This window comes from Brassica napus, chromosome C6, assembly GCF_020379485.1.
Source record: "Brassica napus cultivar Da-Ae chromosome C6, Da-Ae, whole genome shotgun sequence".
NCBI classification, from domain to species: Eukaryota; Viridiplantae; Streptophyta; class Magnoliopsida; order Brassicales; family Brassicaceae; genus Brassica; species Brassica napus.
Genome location: NC_063449.1, coordinates 6,865,358 through 6,888,160, shown reverse-complemented (window position 1 = coordinate 6,888,160; position 22,803 = coordinate 6,865,358). Strand labels below are relative to the sequence as shown.

Genomic DNA, 22,803 nt, shown 5'->3' with positions numbered 1-22,803 from the left:
ACTACGTTAATATTCAAATATGAGATAGTGAAAAGTAGACTTCACTAACCTCCAGTGTCTCAATCTGTTTATTGAGATTTGGCACCCCCGTGATCACCTGCTCAGCCTCCTCCACCCGCTTAGTCAGGCGTTTGATCACCTGCTCAGCCTCCTCCACCCGCTTAATGAGGCGTTTGATCTCCTCCTAGACACCTATCACCCAAGGCTGACGATAATGTAACTCATCAGCCTTGTTTACAACATAAACACAAATAAGAATCGCGTCTGTGCAACATAATTTATACAAATTTGGCAATTGAGACTTATACCTCGTAGTTTTTGCAGGTGAAAAAGCGCTTCCTAGGAAGAGTGTCGTACTCCTCGTTCCCCCGAACCTCATCAATCATTCTCCCACCGCACGCACACCTTCTCGGAATCCCGTATTCTGAATCGGCCACGTATCCTAGCATGTTGATGTACTCCTTTTGCCTCTTTGTCTCTCTTCTTTCTTCTGCAGGATCCATCTGTACCAGAAAACAAAATGATTAGAACATAATGACGAAACAATATGATGAAACGAAACCCCCAAATCGATTTAGAACCCTAACTCGAAACTCCCAAATCGATTTCGAATCCCCGATAAATGAACCCTAAATCAAACCCGCATGACGCTTTACAACCATTAATCGAAACCCCCAAGACGATTTAGAACCCTAACTCCAAACCCCCAAATCGATTACGAACCCTAACTCGAAACCCCCCAAATCGATTACGAACCTAACTCGAAACCCCCAAATCGATTTTGAATCCCTGATAAACGAACCCTAAATCAAACCCACTTGACGCTTTAGAACCATAAATCGAAACCCCATACCGATTTAGAACCCTACCTCGAAACCCCCAAATCGAATTCGAAACCCAGAAATCGCTTTCGAGCCCAAAAAATCGATTCAATTTAACCGTGAATCAACGCGTTTATGACCTGAGATCGTGGAGGAAACAGTCCGTCGTCGATTAGATGGAGAGAAGCTCCGGCAGTAGGCGTCGCACGAGAAATCGCCTCCGAGAGCGAGAGAGAAAAGTTTTTCGGGAGAGATGAGAAAATGAATCATCTCACGCCCAACCCTAAATCTCAAGCTGTCACACTAAATTTGACCCCCCCCCCCCCAATTGGTAAAGCCTTGTGAGCATACACATAAATAAAAAGCTTATATGTTTGTGTCGAATATTCTATATTATGTCGTAACCATGTATAATATAGTCATGTATTGGATGAAATCCAACCTCATAACTAATTCAATCATTTGTATGACTCTACTATATGGCATGTAGTATAGTATGACATTTTTATTTTTAGAGTGTCAACATCACGTGCACGCGCCTGGAGGGAGATTTCGGTCACGTTTGTGCGTAAATTGTCCCATCCGTCCCGCTTTACTATAGCATGGACATATTCTTCATTCTTTTGCCTCTTATGGATATTCAGCAAATTCACCTTTTCTTTTTCCCAAATTAAATTCCCATTTCTGTAGCAAAAATTTAGGAATATATAATGTTCTTATTTTCGTGTGCTAACCAAAAATGAACAAACATAGGGAAAAGATATTTGCTGATCAGAAAAATGAAAATATTGATTGTTTTGTATTTTTAATTGGAGGTAGGTGCAAAACAAATATCCGAATTTTAAAAAGTTTTGTAATCGTTCAAATCAATATTTCTATAATTCGTATTTGTTCTATTATATTCGAATATCCGGTAAAATCAACATTTTAATGAATATTTAATAAAAATATCATTCGCATAAATAAAGTTAGAATTAGTAAAAAAAAAATTAATATTACTAAATGCCATAAAATTCGTAAAAAATAATAATTTTATTTATGCACTAGGTGTTGTGCCCGCACATACTTGCATTACCATCTTACAAAATTTAAGCATATCATACATGCATTACCATCTTACAAAATTTAAACATATACTATTTATAATATATATAAAACTTGTTTACCGCAAAAGTATTTAATTGATATTATCGCGGAAAATCATCTAGTTAATAGTACAATATTTGTTTTCCCGTATATGTCACGGATTTTTAATTTTCAGACTAAATAAAAATCATAACAGAATCAAAATTCATGATCACCTCCGTTCTCAATAGTTTTCTCACTCTTTTCATTTAATGGCACTCTAAGGTGAGTTTAGAGTAAGGTTCTTAGAAGAATATAAGAACCTGTTTCTTAACTTTTAACACAAAAAGTTAAGAATCGACTCTTAAAACTCTTATTTAAGAATCGATTCTTAGTTTTTTTAGTTAAAAGTTAAGAGACGGGTTCTTATATTCCGCTAAAAATTTCACCCTAAAAACCTCCAATTATCATGCTCTCTCGGATACCAAACGTAACTACTTGCATTCAAATTCTCTCGTCATTTTAAAAATTTAAATAAAATAAAAAAGTAAAGAGAGTAGTGACCCCGGGTTGACCTTTGACCGATCGATTTTAATAAGACTCTTCATTGAATATAATTTCAACGGCGTGCTAATTTTTGCTGCCGTTGGGAATCTCTCTTGACCAACTAATATAGTTCTAACCATCAAATAATTAATCAGTAAATACTAGTAATAATCTCTCCTCCTTTTGAGCAAACATTACTGATAATAACTCGTGGCCGAATCTAGTCCAATAACCAGCCAGTTAAGCCTTGAACTTTTATCCGACATCCGGATTCGATCCGAGTTTCGATCCGGATCCGATCCGAGTTTCGATCCGGATCCGATCCGAGATTCGATCCGGATCCGATCCGAGATTCGATCCGGATCTGATCCGAATATCCGGATATTCGGATGGACCGAATCCGGATCCGGATAATAAAATGTTGGATCCGTCAAAGTCGGATCCGGATCCGAATATTTTAATTTTTTAGTCCGGATATCCGGATCCATAAGTTTTATTAATAACTATTTCAATAATAGTAATATCTATATATAAAAAATTATTTTATTTAATATATTTCATTTTTATAATAGTATATATAAATTTTATGTAAATTTTGTAATATTATACATAGAAATAATTAAAAACGTTATATATTTTTTTATTTTTAAATTATTGTTAATATTTTATATATTTTAATATTATTTTTTATTTATTTTAAGGATTCAAATCCGGATCTGGATATCCGCCGGATATTACAATTTTTAGAAGAATATCCGAACCCCCGATCTGGATAAAGATAGTAAAATTATGGATTTGCCGGATAAAGATCAGGATTCGGATACCTTAAAATTGGCCGGATACTCGATCAGTCCGAGGCCTACAGCCAGTAATGTAAAGGGGCTGAATTGTGGTTTTCTAAATTTCTTTTCCCTTTTTTGTAGCATTAGCCAACTTGGCAATTTTATGTGATTTTTCCATTGGCACTATTATTTTGTGGCAGCCATCCATTATTGTGCGCAATTTCGTAGTTGTTTATTTAAATTAGTTAATTAATTCACATAACGGTTGATCGTCGTCTGTAAACTAATCGGGGGAAGCATTGATAACGTTTCTAGAAAATGGTGAGCAACCCCCGACCTAAAAGTAAAATACATTAAGTGATCTCTTATAAGTTTACAAAATACATTAATTTAATCCTTTAATCATAAACAGCAAGGATATATTTTTAAACATTGAGAACCTAAAACGTCAATATATATTTCTATTCTTTTTCAACTTAACGTCAATTTTATTCAATTAATCTAAACAATATTTATTTATAATGAAATTGTTCAAAAAAGCGGCCGCCTCACCGCTTTTACGGCCGCATAAACGCTACACGGAAGACGAACGTAGCGATTATCATCGATTCGGTTGGCTCAAACAGTAACACGTTTAATTTCAACCAAGAACGTAGAATAAAGAAAAGCGGACGTTTAATCGTCTGAAGCCGCGTAATCAAACGCTAAATTCTTCCATGTCTGCTCCTTTCTCTGGCGTATTCCACATCTCCTAAACGGACGATCCCCAGATTGTGAAATATTTTTCTTTTTGGTTTCTGTTATTGGAGCGTGTCTAAATGTAATTTAATGTCCGAAGCTCATTGAAGCTGAGTTCATGTGTTTGGGTAGAGAAAGCATGAATCGATTGTGCAAATTATCAAATGATAAAAATGGTTGACGGCAGAAAAAAAAAAAGTTACAGAACTCAAAGTAGGTTTGGGAAAATGATGGAGCAAAATGTCATTTTTGTCCTTTACTTAAGTATAAGGAAAAAACCTGATATGGATAGCAATGACTTTTATGCCATCCCAACACCTCTTGGAAGTAAAATCACTCACAAACCACTTCACCATGTAACATATTTTGACTAAGCTTGAAAATATATTGTATATATAACATAAATATAGCAATAATAGTCTTAAAACTAGGCTCCGATTAATCCCCGCGTAATTCCCGATTAATTGATTCGGCGCTAGGCCCGGATTGAGCGCACGCGTTACGCCTAGCGTAGTTTCGAACAAAGAAAATAACTAGTCAAAATTTTAATTTTAACAATCATTATACAGAGTTTAATTATTTTAGATAATTTTATTAGAAATTCTGCGGGAATTCAAAAGTCTGTACAAAAACAAAAATACATTATTAAATAAATTAAAGGAAGTATTGATACTTCAATAATCAATAGTACCGAATGTCCTTTTGGTTTGGTGTATGAATGTGGCGAACAGCCGGATAACAGCTGGCAGTTTTGATATTACATTATAGTTTTTTCATCAATTTTGTTTTTCTTAAGAGAAAAAAAAGTTTATATTGTTGGGAAATTTTAAAATATCTTACAATGGTGAAGGAGGGACAAACAGCGTCAGAGCCCATGAAAACACACGTTGCCGTTTAACCCCAAAAGAAAAAGAGAAGAAGAGGAAGTAGAAGAAAAGCGCTAGTCCCCAGTTTGACAGCTCACTGCCACTCAACAGTAGGACCCACAGGTTTCTTAACATTTACCAGTTTGACCCTTCTTTCGGGTCTACCTCCGAAACCTAGAGGTTCTCCGCGTTTTAGTCTCGATTTCGAACGTGATTGTGGTCACGTGACATGACACGTCACCTGCTTACCATACGCTGACGGAACACTCTCTTCGCCTTCCCGTGTCGACTTGAATACCACCGTTTTTTTCCAACAAGCTTATTAATTTAATTTCACATCAGGCCTATTTGAAATTATTACCGACATTTTGGCACGGATACGAGCTGTCCAAAATGCGTGCCTCGGAGAAGAGGATCAATGATCTTTTATTTTGAGTGCTCACTAGTCTTGAAAGCATCGGTTTTATTTATCAAATTTATCAATTTTTTCATTTTTTTCTAATTGTTTTTCTTATTTTGAAAAACAAAATAAATGAGTTCCAGAATCACAACAAAACAATTTTATATTTAGATCTTATCGATTGTTTGAAAGAAAAAAATGATAGTGTACAATTTTAATCAATGTTTTAAAAACTGGACTGGACATTGACTCGGCATTGTAATTGTGTCAATCGTCAGATCGGTCCAACCGGTTCAACCAAATTTAAAATTTTTAAGAAAATTTTCATAAGATAGTCTTTTTTAAAAGTTTTTTTCACAAAATAGCTCTTAATAAAGAAAATGACCAAAATAAGTTTTATTAAAAGGTAAAAATGTAGAGGTGAAGTTTCAAAATATCTCTATGGTTAACTAATCTAGATTTAAGGTTAGAGTTAAGGAGTGGAGTTTTGAGGATAGAGTTTCGAATTAAAAAAAATTAAAAATAAATATTAAAATTTTCAAAATAAAAAAGGCTATTTTGGTCATTTTTTTAGAAGCTATTTTTGTGACAAAAACTTTAAAATAGCTATCTGAGAGAATTGCCAATTTTTAATTTAGTTTAAAATTAAGTAACTATATATGTATAACTATAAAATATTTTTATAATACTTTATGTCATTGTTAGAATCTAAAAATCATATAAAATAAAATGAAAACTCTAAAAATATAAAATAAAATAAAATAAAAAGTAATTTATTTACACATATATTAAAATAATATGATTTTTCTGATTTTTATAATTTGCAATTTTTATTTGAACCGAAAAAAATGGATTCTAATATAGTTTTTTTTTTGTCAGCAAAATTAAATAGACTCGTATAGACTGGTTTTAACGAGTTGGACCAGTCACATTTACCATTTTGATTCAAATCCGGTTTTCAACACAACCTGAAACCAGTTAAAAAAGCCGACTCACGGTCCAGCCGGCCGGTCCCGTATTCAAAATTGATAGAAACAATTAAAAAAAAAACATCTATAATGTATAATAAGGCCCATTCTTCGTTTAATTGACAATATCCATTTCTTCTTTAAAACCCCATTTACCAATGTGGGCACTTAAAAGCCCATGTATTTCACTGGCTCACAAGGCGTGATTCATTTATCCCGCTGAGATTTCGACACGTCATCAATCACCAGACGGTTGCCACGTCACCGCCTTCGATAAAACTTGCTAACGGGATTGAGTGATGAGTGGAAACAGGTGAGAGATGATGGCGCGAGTTCTGCCCCTTCATCATCCATACAGAGCGACGACGGTACGAGCATCTTCGTCAAACGAAACGAAATACAACGGCGTCGTTCCGGATGTTAAGCTCGCGGATCCTACCAGGAACTACCGGGTCTTGGTGCTGGGCGGAACGGGTCGGGTCGGCGGGTCTACGGCTGTTGCTCTCTCTAAGCTCTGTCCCAAGCTTAAGATCGTCGTCGCTGGGAGGAACAGAGAGAAAGGTGAAGCAATGGTGGCTAAACTGGGAGAGAACTCTGAGTTTTGTCAAGTGGATATCAATGACGCTAACATGCTTCAGACAAGTTTAAAAGGTTTGGTTCGCTTCACCAAACACATATCAGTTTTGTCTTTATGCTTGAATTTAGATGTGAATCTGGAAAATTGGACTAGATAGTATGTTGATATGCCTTGAATCTGCTATGATAAAAGTGGACATTCATTACATCAATACTTCCTCTGTGTTTCAAAAGAATAGATTTATTATGTTTTCTATGCATGAATTGTAAATTTTTTTATTGAATAACTATTGGTTAAAAGTTAATAAAAATTGATAGCTGAAAAACTGATGCATTTATAATAGTGATCTACTAGTGTGTTTTCTTAACATGTGTGAAAACACTAAAAAGATATCTATCTTTTGAGGAACAGAGAGGTAACATTAGCTAATAGGATTAAAATTGACATTGGTAAAGAATTTTGACAAAGCTTAGGGTTTATGTAAGGTTTTGGTTTTGTATTTTTGTTCTTGAGTATTTACTGTGAAGTGTATGAATGCAGACGTTGATCTTGTAGTCCATGCCGCTGGACCTTTCCAGCAAGCTCCTAAGTGTACTGTTCTTGAAGCTGCCATAAAGACCAAGGTGAGGATAAGGTAAAAAAACATTGTCTATGTCACCGAACCTTACCTTGTATATCTGAATGAGTTCGATGAAACTTACAGATATTTTTATTTTATTTTGGTTTCATGTCTGCAACAGACTGCTTATATAGATGTTTGTGATGACACTAGCTACGCTTTCCGCGCAAAAGCTCTTCAGGCAGAGGCCCTTGCTGCCAATGTCCCGGCGATTACAACAGCTGGAATATATCCAGGAGTTAGCAATGGTGGCTATATCTCCCTCTTGCTTTTATATTTGAGTTACAGTTTCATTGATGCAAAAGCTTGTTTTAATTTCCTTATAAATAGTGATGGCGGCAGAAATGGTCGCTGCAGCAAGAAGTGAAGACAAAGGGAAGCCAGAGAAATTGAGGTAACACAAGTAACTTTCTCGGATGTTTATTATTATTGCAAAAATATTATTGTTTTAGTTGAATCTGACTTCTTCCCATGGTGCAATCTCAGATTCTCCTATTATACAGCAGGAACTGGTGGTGCAGGTCCTACAATATTAGCAACGAGTTTTCTACTTCTTGGTGAGGAAGTTACCGCATATAAACAAGGCAAGTGTTACAGGTTAAACCATATCTCTCTCTATTCTACTGTGAATCTTATATTGTGGGGACTTTGATCAGGAGAGAAGGTGAAACTAAAACCCTACAGTGGAATGATAAACGTTGATTTTGGAAAAGGCATACGCAAAAGAGACGTTTATCTTTTGTAAGCCCTTCCTCCACTCCACATCAAAAAGGCTCCATTCCATTGACATCTTTTGCTTAGAACAGTGGCTGTTTTTGGTTAGGAATCTGCCAGAAGTAAGGTCAACTCATGAAGTTCTAGGAGTGCCAACTGTCAGTGCTCGATTCGGCACCTCTCCTTTCTTCTGGAACTGGGGAATGGAGATTATGACAAAGCTCTTGCCACCGGTATCATGCTCAAACCAATCAATAGTTTGATATCATATCTTTTATGTAATGAAATGGCTATGCTTGCTTTAGGAGGTCCTTAGAGACAGAGCCAAAGTCCAACAAATGGTAGACCTGTTCGACCCTGTCGTTAGAGCCACGGATAGCTTTTCTGGAGAGCGTGTCTCCATGAGGGTAAGGGGAAAAAACTATTTACAGTAAGTTTATTTCGGTTAGTCACTCGTTGTTTCTCATGTTAACCACTTTGGGAAGGTTGATTTGGAGTGTTCGGATGGACGAGTCGCAGTTGGGTTATATAGTCATAAAAAACTATCCGTGTGAGTCTCCTTTTCATCCTTATAAATAGACATGCGACAAGCGCCTACCTAGAGCTGTCTTTAAGAACGTTAATCTCTTGGGTTTACAGAGCCGTTGGAGTTTCAACTGCGGCTTTTGTTGTAGCAATGCTTGAAGGAAGTACACAACCAGGGGTTTGGTTTCCAGAAGAGGTGTCTCTCTCTCTCTCTCTCTCTCTCTCTCTTTCTCTCTGTATATTCACAAAATCGATGTGAATGTTTGTTTGTTTACGTTGAAGTATGATGTTTTGACGCAGCCTCAAGGGATCGCAGTAGAGGCAAGGGAAGCTCTTCTTAGACGTGCGTCACAAGGAACGTTCAATTTCATACTAAACAAGTGAGCCCACCTTTTATTTTATTATTTAGCCGATTCTTTATCTCCTTTGTTTTCATTTAGTAATGAAGTTTTGTTTTTTTCTCTGCGTTTCTTATGATTTTAAAGGCCACCCTGGATGGTTGAAACTGTCCCCAAGGAGGTTATTTTAGGAATATACGTATGAGTTTGACCAAGAAGAAGAAAAGAGATGATCATCAAATACATTAATTTGTAAAACCATTTTGCTTCTGAGGTGTATACTGGTAAAGATTCACAGTTTCATCAATGAAAAGTATGATTTACAGATGAAATGGAGAGTATAGATAGATCCAGTGAACTCTTATCTCGTACTTATGTTCAGTAAAGTCCCAACATCATTCTGAGTTCCATTACATGACTATGGCCAAGCTCAGGAACATTCTTGCAGTCTCGGTCTTTCACACTATATGCTACTAATACATCAACACAATGTTGTATATCAGAAAACCAATCAAGGTAAATAAATAAGGAAGAGAAAATCTGAAAGAAACCAGACCTTTGTGAGTTCTTGTTTGGCAAGAACATGGTAATGCCGCTCATTGATCCTTTGATCCATAAAGATGTTCCACAGAACCTAACGTTTCAGGTAGTTCTTCACCGTAGAACTTGTAAACTAGGAACCCCAAGAATGCTACAAGCTTTTGATACATGAATGCTTTGTTCATCTATATAAGTGAATTGACTTAGCATTACAGGTACGAACTAATCGAAATTCATACGAGAACCCTCCTGTTGCCGATTACGATTCACGAATTTAACAAGAAACCACTTGTTTCTGAATGGGACTCTTAACTTCTAGTAAAATTCAAGCTCATAAGAGTGTATACGGAAAACAAATACACATTTAAGGACAAAATAAATCTTTGTAGTTCTCCCCACGGTTGCTTGAACCAGTTCTTGCCATACTTCTCTTTGATCGAGCCAAGAGAGACGATGACTGGTACATGGTTATTTGAAGCTTCTTTGATGGGAAAATAGGCTTTTAAATCCCCAACTATTGGAAAGCATCATTTTTAGTATCCAACTATCACTTGCGCAGATTTAATCCCGAAGTTATAGTTGGCTGCATAAAATTAGACTTAAAAAGGTTAAATGTTAATTACTAAACAGAAACATTAATTGTAATTAAAAAAGGGATCGAGTTTGGCTTTCAAAACCCCAAAATCACTACTATCGATTCTGTTTATGCGATTCTGAATGAGAGGAAGCGATTCACGGCGGTTGAAGATCAAACGTGTACTTCCAATGAAAGGATGGTGAAAATCTATTTCGGAACTAGTGGTGGAAGTTGGAAAAAATTATGATTCAAAGAGCATCTAGATTTCTAATTCTGTTAAAGAATGAAAGGTAAACGATTAAGCTTTAGGTTTGAATTTCTAAGTAGGTTTTCATTATCCTCTCACAGGAAAAAAACTTGTTTGATCTATAGTCGCCATGAATCGCTTCTTCTCACTCAAATAATCGCATAAAGAAAACAATTTTAGGGATTTTGGGGTTTTGAAACCAAATTCGATCCCTTTTCTAATTAAAATTAACGTTTAGTAATTATCGTTTGACGTTTTTTAAGTCTAATTTTGCGACTAATTTTCCGAATCTAATTTTGCGCAGTCAACCATAACTTCGAAACTAAATTTGTGTAAGTGATAGTTGGATATTAAAAGTGCTGATTTCAAATAGGCGATGATCTAAAAGTCTATTTCCCCTTCTTTGATGCATTAATTGAGACAATTTTTATGCTGATTTATAAAGCTACATTAAAAAAAAAAAATCTAGCTATGGGTTTATCTCAAATAATTAATTTTAAGTTACCCTTTTGTTGTTGTTATATTTTATTGTACCGCTTTTCATTTCATAGAATAAGCTAGCCTAAAACTCCTCTTTTTTTTAAAAAAAAATTACCAACTCAATTTTGTGTAGTAGCCATCAGCAATGGTGACAAATTCTACATATTCTAATATTTGAAAAACTTTGACGATTAAAAAGTGACAAGGGTAAAAGATTTTTTCAACACAAAATTAATTTTTTTGTGTAGAATAATGTTCTTATAAAACTCAACTAGTCTTTTAAACAAGATATTTTTTCATTTTCACTTTCTTTTTCTTTTACTTTATTCTTTAATTTTTTTAATGAGAAATCTTCAAAATATCTACCATTATTGATGTCTTTAGAACATTTATATTGCAAGTATCTTACATGAAGTTTTTGTGAGTAAAAATATTTTTAAAAGAAGATAGAGTGAAAATACAATATGAAAGCCAGTTAAAAAAAATTAAAGAATACAATATCTTCCTTTGTTCGTCTCTGTAACCTCTGTTTTTCTCTTTTTATTTCAATATGAAAGCCAGTTAAAAAAAAAATAGAGTGAAAATAAATACTGATATGATAACTTTTAAGAATCTTATGAAAATCCATAAGAAACACTTGTATTTTCATGAGTGTTATAGTTTTATTATGTTATGAAAACTTAGATATATAACCTTTTTTGTGCACGTCTTAGATGTATAACTAAATTGCATTAAAGTATTAATATTATTTGTTTGAAAATTCTTTTAAAATAATAATGTGTTGACAATATACACAAAAAGATTTTCGTGTTTCTTTCACAAAGGTCCTCCTACTGTCTATACTAGGCCTGAGACTTTTATCCGAGATCCGGATTCGATCCAAAATCGGATCCGAAAATCCAGATATCCGGAGGGGCCGAATCCAGATTCGGATAGTAAAATGTTAGATTCGTCAAAGCCGGATCCGGATATCTTGATTTTTTAGTTCGGATATCCGGATCTGTAAATTTTATTAATAACTATTTCAAAAATAGTAATATCTATATATAAAAACTAATTTTATTAATATATTTTCATTTTTATAATAGTATATATAAATTTTATGTTAATTTTGTAATATTATACATAGAAATAATTAAAAACATTGTATATATTTTTATTTTTAAATTATTGTTAAATTTTTATAAATTAATATTATTATTTTTATTTATTTTTATGATCTATATCTGAATCCGGATATCCGCCGGATATTACGATTTTTAGAAGGATATCCGACGTCCGGATATCCGAGAACCCCGAATCCAAATAAAGATAATAAAATTATGGATCCACCGGATAAGGATCCGGATTCAGATACCTTAAAATTGTCCGGATATCGGATAAAAGTCCCAGGCCTAGTATATTCCCCAGATCAGAGCTTTTAACAGTAAATTAATGTCATTTTTTCTAGAGAATCTTGGTCAATGTTTTTTAGTTTAAAATATGATTACAGTAAAAACAAATAGAGAGAGAAATAGAAAAAAGGACAAAAGGTGTGCATTTAAAACAAAGAAAAAGGACAAAATGTGGGCATTTAAAACAAAGAAAACGGACAAATAAAAAGTTACGAAAAGACAATGAACATTCAAAGAAGAAGACAGACAAATCCCCACAACTAACCTTTCAAGCCATCATCTCAATTTTATAAATATAAATATTTTTTTTAACAAGACAACAAAAACAAAAGAGATGGTTTTGGGGTTATGCTTTGTCTGTTTGGACGTTTCCTTCTCAGAATCATATTTTTCCAAAACAGCTTTTTACCTAAAACAAAAGATTTTTTGTTTTTATAATTGGAAAACAGTCATGATTCGAAATCCACCTCATGTGGAGACAAAAATCATAAAAGTGGAGGCTCCAAACTCAAATTATGTAATGAGAAAATTCAAAAAGATATAATGACAAATGGGTTCATTGAACTTCTTGCATCATCAAACTTTCTTTTCTCTTTTGGTAATGTCATCTAACTTTCCTTCTTTTCTAGTTTCTCTAAATTAAGAACCATGATTCAAAAGTAAATCAAGAACCAATCAAACACATATCTGGAAATTACCTTACTATTTTTAAGAAAATTACAGGTGAGGCTTCTCTTTGTAATATCTTGTTTGATTCTAAATTTCTAATGGACAGAAATGTTGATACGTGGGCACCGTACGTGGGCTTAGATGTGACTATCCGATCTGTACAACCAGGGCTGTACACAGATCGGATATCCAAGTTTTTAAGGTATTTATGATTTGCTTATCTAATTTTTCGATTTACTTTGCTTCGAAAAAATACGGATATCTGGAAAAACGGATATCCGAAAAATAAATAGATATTTGTGGATATTTACAGATATCCGGAAAATAAATAGATATTTACGGATATTTACGAATACATACGGATATCTCATCCGTTTTGATTAATACAAATAATCTTAAAAAATTAATACAAATTTATTTTTTAATATATATATATATTTTTGCATGATATACAAAATAAAAACTAAAAGAAATAGTGAAACTACATATTTTGTAAATTTTAAACTTAGTTAACAATTATAATAACACAAAACTTAAGAAAAAAGTTATAATTGTTTTATAAATTTTTTCTCTTCTTTTTTTATGTAATACTTTTATATAAGTAATAATGTGATAGAATTTTTCAAATCATATGTTATAATAATAATTATATAAACTTATACATTTAAAACATTAAGTATAATCAAGATGTATATATATTTATATATTTCTGGATCGGAACGGATATCCGCTTCCCAAAATTTTGATATTTGTGATTTGGTTCGATTTTAACGAATATTGATTTTTAGTATTTGTTTTGATTCTAAAGTTTACGGATATCCGGAAATTTCGGATTGAATTGAGAAAAATAACGAATCGAATCAAATTCAACGGATAAAATGTCCAGCCCTAAGTAAAGCTAGTCCCATGTGAATGTGAACATAACAATAACTATAGTTTAACGATGAGATTGAAACTTTGACTATTTTTATTTAATTCCTTAAAACGAAAGAGAAAGAAAAGAACACAAAAAGACAACAAGGAAGAAGACAAAACCAACTATCACGCATTGTCTGGTACGTAGAACCAAAAGGAACAATGCCTCTGTTTTAGTGTTTTTTAGTTACAATCCACACACATACACACGCTATAACTCACAAGATAACCCACTAGAGACTTCTTTGTTCTTACCCATAGATTGGATAGATAGAAGTATAACTCAGCCAACAAAGAGATATAAAAAACCTTCACATTTTCTTCTATAAATTCATTCGGTTTTTTTTTTTTTGTTCTTTCCATTGATGCAATAATCAAGTAAGTTTTTTTGAACATATTTTATAATCAAGTAACTTTCTTGTTTCTTTCCTTTTCTTTATCAAATTCAGACAGCTGCTGTCTTTCTTCTTCTGTCTTCAAATCATTTACTATCTATAGGTTTAAAAAATCTGCATCAAAAATCTGTTTTTAACCATTTAATGCCTCTTCTGTTAAAACTGCAGATTCTTTGGATCTTTAAAGGAACTCAGATTCGTGGGTTTGGTTCTTCTCGTTGCAAAGTTCCAACTTTTCATTAAAAGGATTGAACTTTGGCCTTCAATGGTTGTGGCTATGCTTCAAGAAGACAATGGAACATCCTCTGTAGCTTCATCACCACTCCAAGTCTTCTCAACCATGTCTCTCACAAGACCAGCTCTCCTCTCTTCTCCCTCATCACCCTTCAAAGACCTCAAACCAGAGGAGCGCGGTCTCTACTTGATCCACCTCCTGCTAACCTGCGCCAACCACGTGGCCTCAGGCAGCCTCCAAAACGCAAACGCAGCGCTCGAGCAGCTCTCTCTCCTCTCTTCCCCTGACGGCGACACGATGCAGCGAGTCGCAGCTTACTTCACCGAAGCGCTAGCTAACAGGATCCTCAAGTCTTGGCCTGGTCTCTACAAGGCTCTTAACGCAACTCAGAGAAAGACCAACAACGTCTCCGAGGAGGTTCACGTCAGGAGATTGTTCTTTGATATGTTTCCTATCCTCAAAGTGTCTTACCTGCTCACTAACCGAGCTATACTCGAGGCTATGGAAGGAGAGAAGATGGTTCACGTGATTGATCTCGATGCTTCTGAGCCTGCTCAGTGGCTTGCTTTGATTCAAGATTTTAACTCTAGGCCTGAAGGTCCACCGCATTTGAGAATCACTGGTGTCCATCACCACAAAGAAGTGCTTGATCAAATGGCTCATATACTCACTGAAGAGGCCGAGAAACTCGACATCCCGTTTCAGTTTAATCCCGTTGTGAGTAGTTTAGAGTCTTTGAACATAGACCAGTTGGGCGTTAAGACAGGAGAGGCCTTGGCCGTCAGCTCGGTTCTTCAATTGCATAACTTCTTGGCCTCTGATGAAGATATCTTGAGAAAGAATGGATACAGCCTGAGCGGCGACTCGGCTTCATCTTTGCCTCTACCTAACTCAGGAAGGATCAGTAGATTCCTCAATGCAATGTGGAGTTTGTCTCCAAAGATCATGGTGGTCACTGAGCAAGACTCAGACCACAACGGGTCTACACTGATGGAGAGACTATTAGAATCACTCTACACCTATGCAGCATTGTTTGATTGCTTGGAAGCAAAAGTTCCAAGAACTTGTCAAGATAGGAGCAAAGTGGAGAAGATGTTTTTCGGGGAAGAGATCAAGAACATCATAGCGTGCGAGGGATCTGAGAGAAGGGAAAGACATGAGACGCTAGAGAAGTGGAGCCAGAGGATTGATTTGGCTGGTTTTGGGAATGTTCCTCTGAGCTATTTTGCCATGTTGCAGGGTAGGAGGTTGCTTCAAGGGTATGGTTTTGATGGGTATATGATCAAAGAAGAGAGTGGGTGTGCTGTGATTTGCTGGCAAGATAGACCTCTATACTCGGTATCAGCTTGGAGATGCAGGAAATGAAAGAAGATGAATGACATAAACACTCGTGTGTTCTCTTTTGTTTATGATCAGAGAGTCACTTTCTTTTGTTATACATAGAGACAGACACAATCTTAGTTGTTTCATGATGTGACTTGGCCAATGTTTCTAACTGCCTCTGCATATATACCTTTTGAACGGATGATAACTACATTTATGTTCTGTTCATGATCTTCAATAGTTTCCTATACAATCAATGTTCTAAAATATCTATAGGCTTGATTAGGCTCTTTAGGATTATTGTTTAGGCGGAGGCCAGACCGTTTTTTAAATAGCCATTCTGGAAAAATCATTTTGTTTAGACCCAATTTTTAAAACACTGTCTACAATTATTAAATCATGATCTCAGAACTAAAAACTGTTGCAAGGAATAAGTTTGACCTTATGATTCTGTTGTCTATGTATGAAACTAAGTTGGTGTATATTTAGATTACAATGAGGACACATGCACTTTCTCCAAAGGGTAGTCTGATATAACTATGAAAAAGAAAAGAGTTATTTACAAATTTGCTCAATTCCAATCTGTAAATCTGAAGAACATAAAATGCAGCTCAAAGGTTTCTTCATGATCAAAACTCTGGAAGTGAAACTTGGCAAACCGGAGATTTAGAAATACGCTAAACCAAAGTTTGTCTACACCATGAAAAGATATTTGAGATCATCTACTGTTAGTCGAGTTGCAGAGCCTCCACCATGGTCTTCACCAAAGGCAGATGCAACCATTGCTCTTTTCTCTTCCTGATGATGAAAATAATCGCAGAGCCAGAAATGAGAAACTGAGGCGAAACGTGTATCATCTAGAAGGAAAGATATAGAGTTTAAACCATATACCTGGAGAGCCAAAATTCTATCCTCAACAGTATTTGTTATCGTAATACGAGTAACAGTAACTGGTCGAGTTTGTCCAATACGATGTGCTCGATCAATAGCTTGATCTTCAGTAGTTGGATTCCACCAAAGATCAAGAAGAATGACATGACTTGCAGCAACCATATTCAGCCCAAGGTTTCCAGCTTTTAAAGACATTATCATCACTTTTACCTGTGATAAAAAGAAGGGAATACTCAAATGCGTAGGAGAAATCAAGTTTAAAAGTTTGGAAAGATTGACTTACATCTGGATCGTTGCTGAATTCTTTGACCGCTCTGTCTCTAGCAGCTAGACTCATTGTACCATCTAATCTTCTGAACTCTATAGTCTTTTCATTTAGAGAGAACTCGAGCACGTCAAGCATACTAGTCCACTGAGAAAAGATGATCGTTTTCACTGGCGCTTGGTTGCAAGGAGTAGTTGAAGGCACACTCGTTTCCTCTATAATGGTCACATCATCGTCATCCACGTCATATGGCAGCGAGGAAGAAGGCATTCCACCGTTCTGAGTTGAGTTTGGACCTCTGCCTTGGTTAGAAAGCGACTGCAGAATATCCAAGACAGTTTTGATTTTTGACGAGCTGAACTCGCCATTCTGAAAAGCTGCTTTGTTAAGACCTTTAGCATGTGAGGAAGAACTACAACCAATATCATCAGCGGCACAGCTTCGAAGAGTAGACTTGGAGAAAACAACATCATGCGCAAGCTGTTCTCTGCATACAGGGCACGAGTTCTCATCCCCTGTGATGTATTCTGATACACACTGATAGCAGAATATATGGCCACACAAAGTAATAACAGGATTTTCTGGTGGATCCTGCAAAATGACAGAAGACAAAACATACAGATGAGGTAATCAGATGGTGAGAACCTGATCATTTAAACCTACATCGTTATGCACTTACGTTGCAGGCACGGCAGATGGGAGATGATTCTAAGCGATTCAGCAAGCTAACACGAACCTCCCTAGAAAGTCTTTTAGCAGCTTTTTCTGATTCTTTTCCTACAGAATCTGAGCTGAATCCTTTAACAAGCTGGGGATGGTCACAGGCTTGGCGCAACCGTAAAAGCATGAGAAGAATGTTCGCATAGTTTTGATTCAAAGTTCCTGCATCAGCATATGCCTGCAGACAGAAAAATATCATCTTACCAAATTTCTAGTTACTACAAAAGGATGAACTGATAGTTTGGAGGAGCGCAGAAAGAGCACCTTGAACTGAGAACGTGAATCAGATTCAAGCTTCGTGTAAAAAGACCGCTCCTCTACCGAAAAGTCTACTTTGCTCAAATTAATTGTCTTCGGTGGTAGATTAATTATAGGCTGACCATCAAGCAACGTTCCTAGATCGTAGATCAGAAGATAATTAATAGAAACTCTCAACAGATATAAAAAGCCTATGGCATAGAACACTGTTATGAAGTCAAAGCCCATCACCAGACACCAATTTATCAACTTAAAACATTAACGAGACAGTCAGAGTGTACCTTTGGTACGGCGCAGCATTATAGCCTTCAAAATAGCTTGAAGCTTCTTATAACCAATTTGGGAATTTCTGGAAATTGGAACCTTAATTGTGCTGTAGAATGACTTGTACACGGCATATGGATCATACCTCAGAAACCTGAAATAGCTATACAAATCATCTATCGTGTTTTGAATCGGTGTTCCAGACAAACACCATCTCCTTTTAGCTCGAAGGCCACAACAAGCTCTTGCCACCTGGGTTCTATGGTTCTTAATCGTCTGAGCTTCGTCTAGGACAACTCTGAACCACCCAACCTTTGCTAGAGCACCACAGTCAGGGTCAGAGTCGTCAGCGTTTTTCTTGCCTCGTTTCTTGCTCTTCTTAGGAGCACCCAACACATTTTTGCGTTTCTTACTCATGAAGCCAGAGGCCAGACCATGATCATCGGCATATTTTTCATCATTCTCATCGTCATCCTTGAGGGCTTTCTTTGGAACTTCATTTGAGACGATAGCGTAAGTTGTCATCACCACATCATACTTTGCTAGCTCAGTAGGATCTTTGGTCCTGTTACCACCGTGGTAGATTAAAACAGAAAGCTTGGCTTCTTCAGTAACCTTATCATCAAGCTCTCTTGCCCACTGCCGAACAACACTAGCTGGACAAACAATTAAAGTGCCAGCAGCTGGTCTTTTCCCATTAAATTTCCTTGTTGAAGTACTCGCTTCTTCATCCTTGGCTTTCTTCATGCCAAAACTGCCATTAACACTTATAGCCTTCGACTCTTGTTTCACAAAGGCATTCTCTGATTCATCATCAGCATCCAGATCCAATGCTTCAGCCACTTGATTGCTTGAATTCTCAGACTTTGATTTTGCCTCGTGCATTTGTTTTAGGATAAGAGCAATTGTTGAGATTGTTTTACCAAGGCCCTGCACAGTAAACCAAATTGAGTGAGAGGGAAACATAGTGAAACTTAATAGTTTAGCGGTAAAGGATTACGACTAAAAGTAACCTGGTCATCAGCTAGTATCCCTCCCAGACAGGGCGCACTTCTAGTTTCCTTCTGAAACATCCATGCCAATGCAATTTTCTGAGAAACAACAGTGTTTTAGTATTGCAAGCCCATTCCAAACAGATACTGAAAGATGAACTAGAAACGTGAGTACCTGATGCTTCATAAGAGGAACTGAAAGAAGACCGTCAGGTAAATCGACCTCGGACTTGGGTTGATTCAGATTCTGCAAGAAATACTTACTTCTTTATCACAATTTTGAAGCACTTGATAATACTCTCAGATATCGAAATTATAATCTTGATAAACAGTATGAATCAAGAGACGAATGCTACAAATGTGACAATGTACTGATTCTCAAAAAGGAAGGAAAAAAAATGCTTATAAACATTATCTAGAACTGAGAAAGTCGGCATGTTACTCTGTTTCGAGCACCAATGGGAATATTAAGACATTTGAACCGAATAAGCATACTAATCTCTATGACATTAAACCCTACTCCATTCATTCGTTGCTCTAGTTCAGTAACACTGACCACAAAGCTAAAGAAAGAGAGAGGTGTATTGCACATAGAGATAGTATTAAACCCACCAAAAGGAGAACTAGTACAGGAGCTACACAAGCCAAATGGCCTGGGATAATGATAAAAACCTGAAGTGCAGCCTGATAGATGAGCCTCTCGTCATTCTCCGAACTCCTGTCTTCACCCATGCCATTCCTATGCAACGGATCACTTCCACCATTGAAATGCGAGGTAGAAGCACCTGTTCCATGGGCCCCAGACGGAGGAAACAACCGATCGCCATTAATGACACGCCCCGAGCCTATCCCATCATGGAACCCACCATAACCACCACCAAAGTTACCGTTGTTTCCTGGAGTAGCAGCATAAACCCCACGAAAGTGACTCCCGTTCCCATTACTCGTACCGAAGATATCAGGTCTCAACGGCATAGGCGGTCGAATAAGAGAAGGTGGAAGAACCCTTTTAACATCCTGTTGAGAAGATCCAATGTACCCATTAGTCAGTGGCTTGGCTTCAAACCCATTGCGTGAAGAGGGTAGTGGAAGTCCCACTCTTGTGAGACCATTTGCATTTGAAGAGGTCCCGTTAACAAGGTGAGGTCTCAGCGCAGAGAGTTCCCTTGTTTGAGAGCCTACATATAAACCGAGATCATTAATCCAATAACAAATAACAATTGGTTAGGTGAGAAAAGATGTAACCTTGAGGAGGTAACCGTGGATGAGGAAGAGGGACGCTGGTTCTAGTTTCTTGTATCTCAACATCACTGTCTGAACTGATTTCTATAGCGGAGTCCATCGCAAAGACCTCTCAACTTTCACTCTCTAAATCTTTTAAAATCAGAATAAACGATCGCAATCACCGTAAAGATGCATACTTTGAAAAAGTCTAAAGGGCTGATGATTTCGACATTCAATTGAAGATTTAGAATCAAAACCCGGAATTGGATAAACGAAACCCTAAGGAGAAAGGAAGTTGAGGCGTGAATCTCTCTGTAGGGGAAGGGGAAGGGGAAGGAAGCGAAACAGAGGAAGGAATAGTGTTTGTGAAAGCCAATTGATTCCTTCTTATTCATATTATAGGGTTTTCGAGTTGACCATCGTAAAATCACACGGAACGGCGCCGTTTCGAGTGACAGGAACTGTGATTGATTAATTAGTTAGATACGCAATTTTAAAATTATATAATTAGAGACCACTTTTAGAACGAGCAAAATACTCAATAAAAATATATAAATAAATATGTTTCCAAGTTTTAAAAAAAGAAGAAAATAGCATCAGTCAACATATGTCACCTTCGATCCATTAACAAAGATCTCAGCCCATATTAATTGAACTTCACGAGATTGAGAAACGTTCTCATACATCCAAGCTTTAAATTTCTCTTTGAATTTCATATTTAGCTGGAGTTTTCTAAAAAGAGTTTATCTGATGTTATTAAACAACAAATACGACATATATAATACAATAAATTATTTTTTTGCACCAACAAGATAGTGAAAATAAGCTTTATACTGACAAACACTTTGTTTCAAATTTTTAAAAGTAAGAACAAAAGTTCTACACAAAAATAACGCAACTGCAGGGTCTCTCTGCGAACCGTTCTATCAGGCGCTTGACTCTCATGGCGGTAAATGCCACCATTTACTGGATATGGAATGAACGCAACAACAGACTTCAGAGAGGTATCTTCAGAGACAAGGATTCCTTATTCCTGACCATAGACAAGCAGATCAGAAACAGGATATCGTCGCTTCGAGTTTCTCATCCGACGGCTTCATCTACTATGATGCAGTGCTGGCTGACGATTGGGTAGTAGACAGCATGGCAAATCATCATCTCTATCTCGTCTGGTGATTTCTTCTCCACCCTTCTCTCTGTTCCGCCATCTCTTTCCCAACGACAAAACTACGGAGAAACCAAAGGGGCCATCACTATTCGACTAATGGGCTTACACCACTTTAATTTTTCACCTGGGCTGACTTTAATTCATAACTATGTGTTTCCTTTTGAATTGGGCAGGACTCGTTAAACACTAAAGCTGGGCTTGTAATATTTTTTTTTCTTTTTGCTTTAAATATGAATGCCATTTACAAAAAAAAAATATATTTTTAACCATTTGAAAGCCTTTAGTCAAAAAAAAATATTTTTAACCATTACACGAAATGATTTACATAAGTTTTAATTTACATAAAACATGTTTATTATTTTCTGTTTTATTTTTATAGAATTAACTTTGATAAAAATAATGTAAATCTTCTAAACTAAAAATTATATTTGTTTGAAATACTAATGAAAATAATAATAATTAGATAAAAATTATGTATCCAAAATAAAAACATAAAAAACTATAGAAAACAACAACTAAACATGTTACATTAAAAACATAATTATAAAAAAATATCTATAATAATCATATTATGCGAATCGAAATCAAAATTCTAAAGACGAATCTCAATGTGGGATTAGTATACATGCCACGCTAGTACATATTATATCACCAATGTGGGATTGATTGCTAGGTTGCACAGAAACTCGGATGAAAGTCCGTTTCACATTTCAGAAACGTTTTGTAATCGGAATCTCGTGGAAACTCGTTAGAAACTCATTTCTTGAAAATTTCATTTTGAAAACTCAATGGAAACTCGTGTTTCCATTTTAGAAACTTGTGATTCTATTTTAGAAACGTGAACGAAAACTTTTTAAAATAAATTTTGTAACTTGTATCTTTATCTTGAGTTAAGTTACTTAATATTTAAGTATTGGATATCTGCTATTTTAAAATTTTAATATGATTTTGATGTTTAACTATTACTTATTTCATTTCCGTGTACTTAACATAAAATTGTTATTCGTTGATTTATATTATTAGATAGACCAAACAAAAGAAAATAATAGTACTCACATGTTAATCATTCATATACAATATAACCTCTTTAAATTAATACTCTATAAATTAATATACACTAAAAATTTCTATAAAATAATATAATTTTATAGTCCCAAACCGAGTTTTTGGTTCAATTAGTATATCGATAAATTAATATCTCTATAAATTAATCAAAAAATTATAATTTTGGTGTCGTCCCAATATTATTAATTTATAGAAGTTTCACTATATATATATATATATATA

At 35.6% G+C, this 22,803-nt stretch overlaps 3 protein-coding genes across 3 annotated transcripts; 2 read left to right on the top strand and 1 right to left on the bottom strand.

Annotated features, from left to right (window-relative positions):
* Window positions 1-6,477: 6,477 nt before the first annotated feature.
* Window positions 6,478-9,291, top strand: LOC106406565. The gene is made up of 12 exons (XM_013847259.3): window positions 6,478-6,837; window positions 7,304-7,386; window positions 7,504-7,630; window positions 7,713-7,776; window positions 7,869-7,966; window positions 8,039-8,123; window positions 8,206-8,329; window positions 8,402-8,503; window positions 8,582-8,646; window positions 8,736-8,817; window positions 8,922-9,001; window positions 9,107-9,291. The coding sequence occupies exons 1-12, from the start codon at window positions 6,507-6,509 to the stop codon at window positions 9,162-9,164; spliced, it is 1,299 nt and encodes a 432-aa protein (XP_013702713.1). The 5' UTR covers window positions 6,478-6,506; the 3' UTR covers window positions 9,165-9,291.
* Window positions 9,292-13,986: 4,695 nt separating this feature from the next.
* On the top strand, window positions 13,987-15,967 carry LOC106406864 (scarecrow-like protein 3). The gene is made up of 2 exons (XM_013847603.3): window positions 13,987-14,159; window positions 14,345-15,967. The coding sequence occupies exon 2, from the start codon at window positions 14,442-14,444 to the stop codon at window positions 15,774-15,776; it is 1,335 nt and encodes a 444-aa protein (XP_013703057.1). The 5' UTR covers window positions 13,987-14,159; window positions 14,345-14,441; the 3' UTR covers window positions 15,777-15,967.
* Window positions 15,968-16,192: 225 nt separating this feature from the next.
* LOC106405799 (helicase-like transcription factor CHR28) lies at window positions 16,193-20,723 on the bottom strand. The gene is made up of 10 exons (XM_048760222.1): window positions 20,370-20,723; window positions 19,797-20,302; window positions 19,300-19,371; window positions 19,146-19,223; window positions 18,150-19,062; window positions 17,875-18,005; window positions 17,570-17,788; window positions 16,909-17,481; window positions 16,626-16,835; window positions 16,193-16,532 (listed from the first exon to the last, which is right to left on the bottom strand). The coding sequence occupies exons 1-10, from the start codon at window positions 20,464-20,466 to the stop codon at window positions 16,428-16,430; spliced, it is 2,904 nt and encodes a 967-aa protein (XP_048616179.1). The 5' UTR covers window positions 20,467-20,723; the 3' UTR covers window positions 16,193-16,427.
* Between the last annotated feature and the right edge of the window lie 2,080 nt (window positions 20,724-22,803).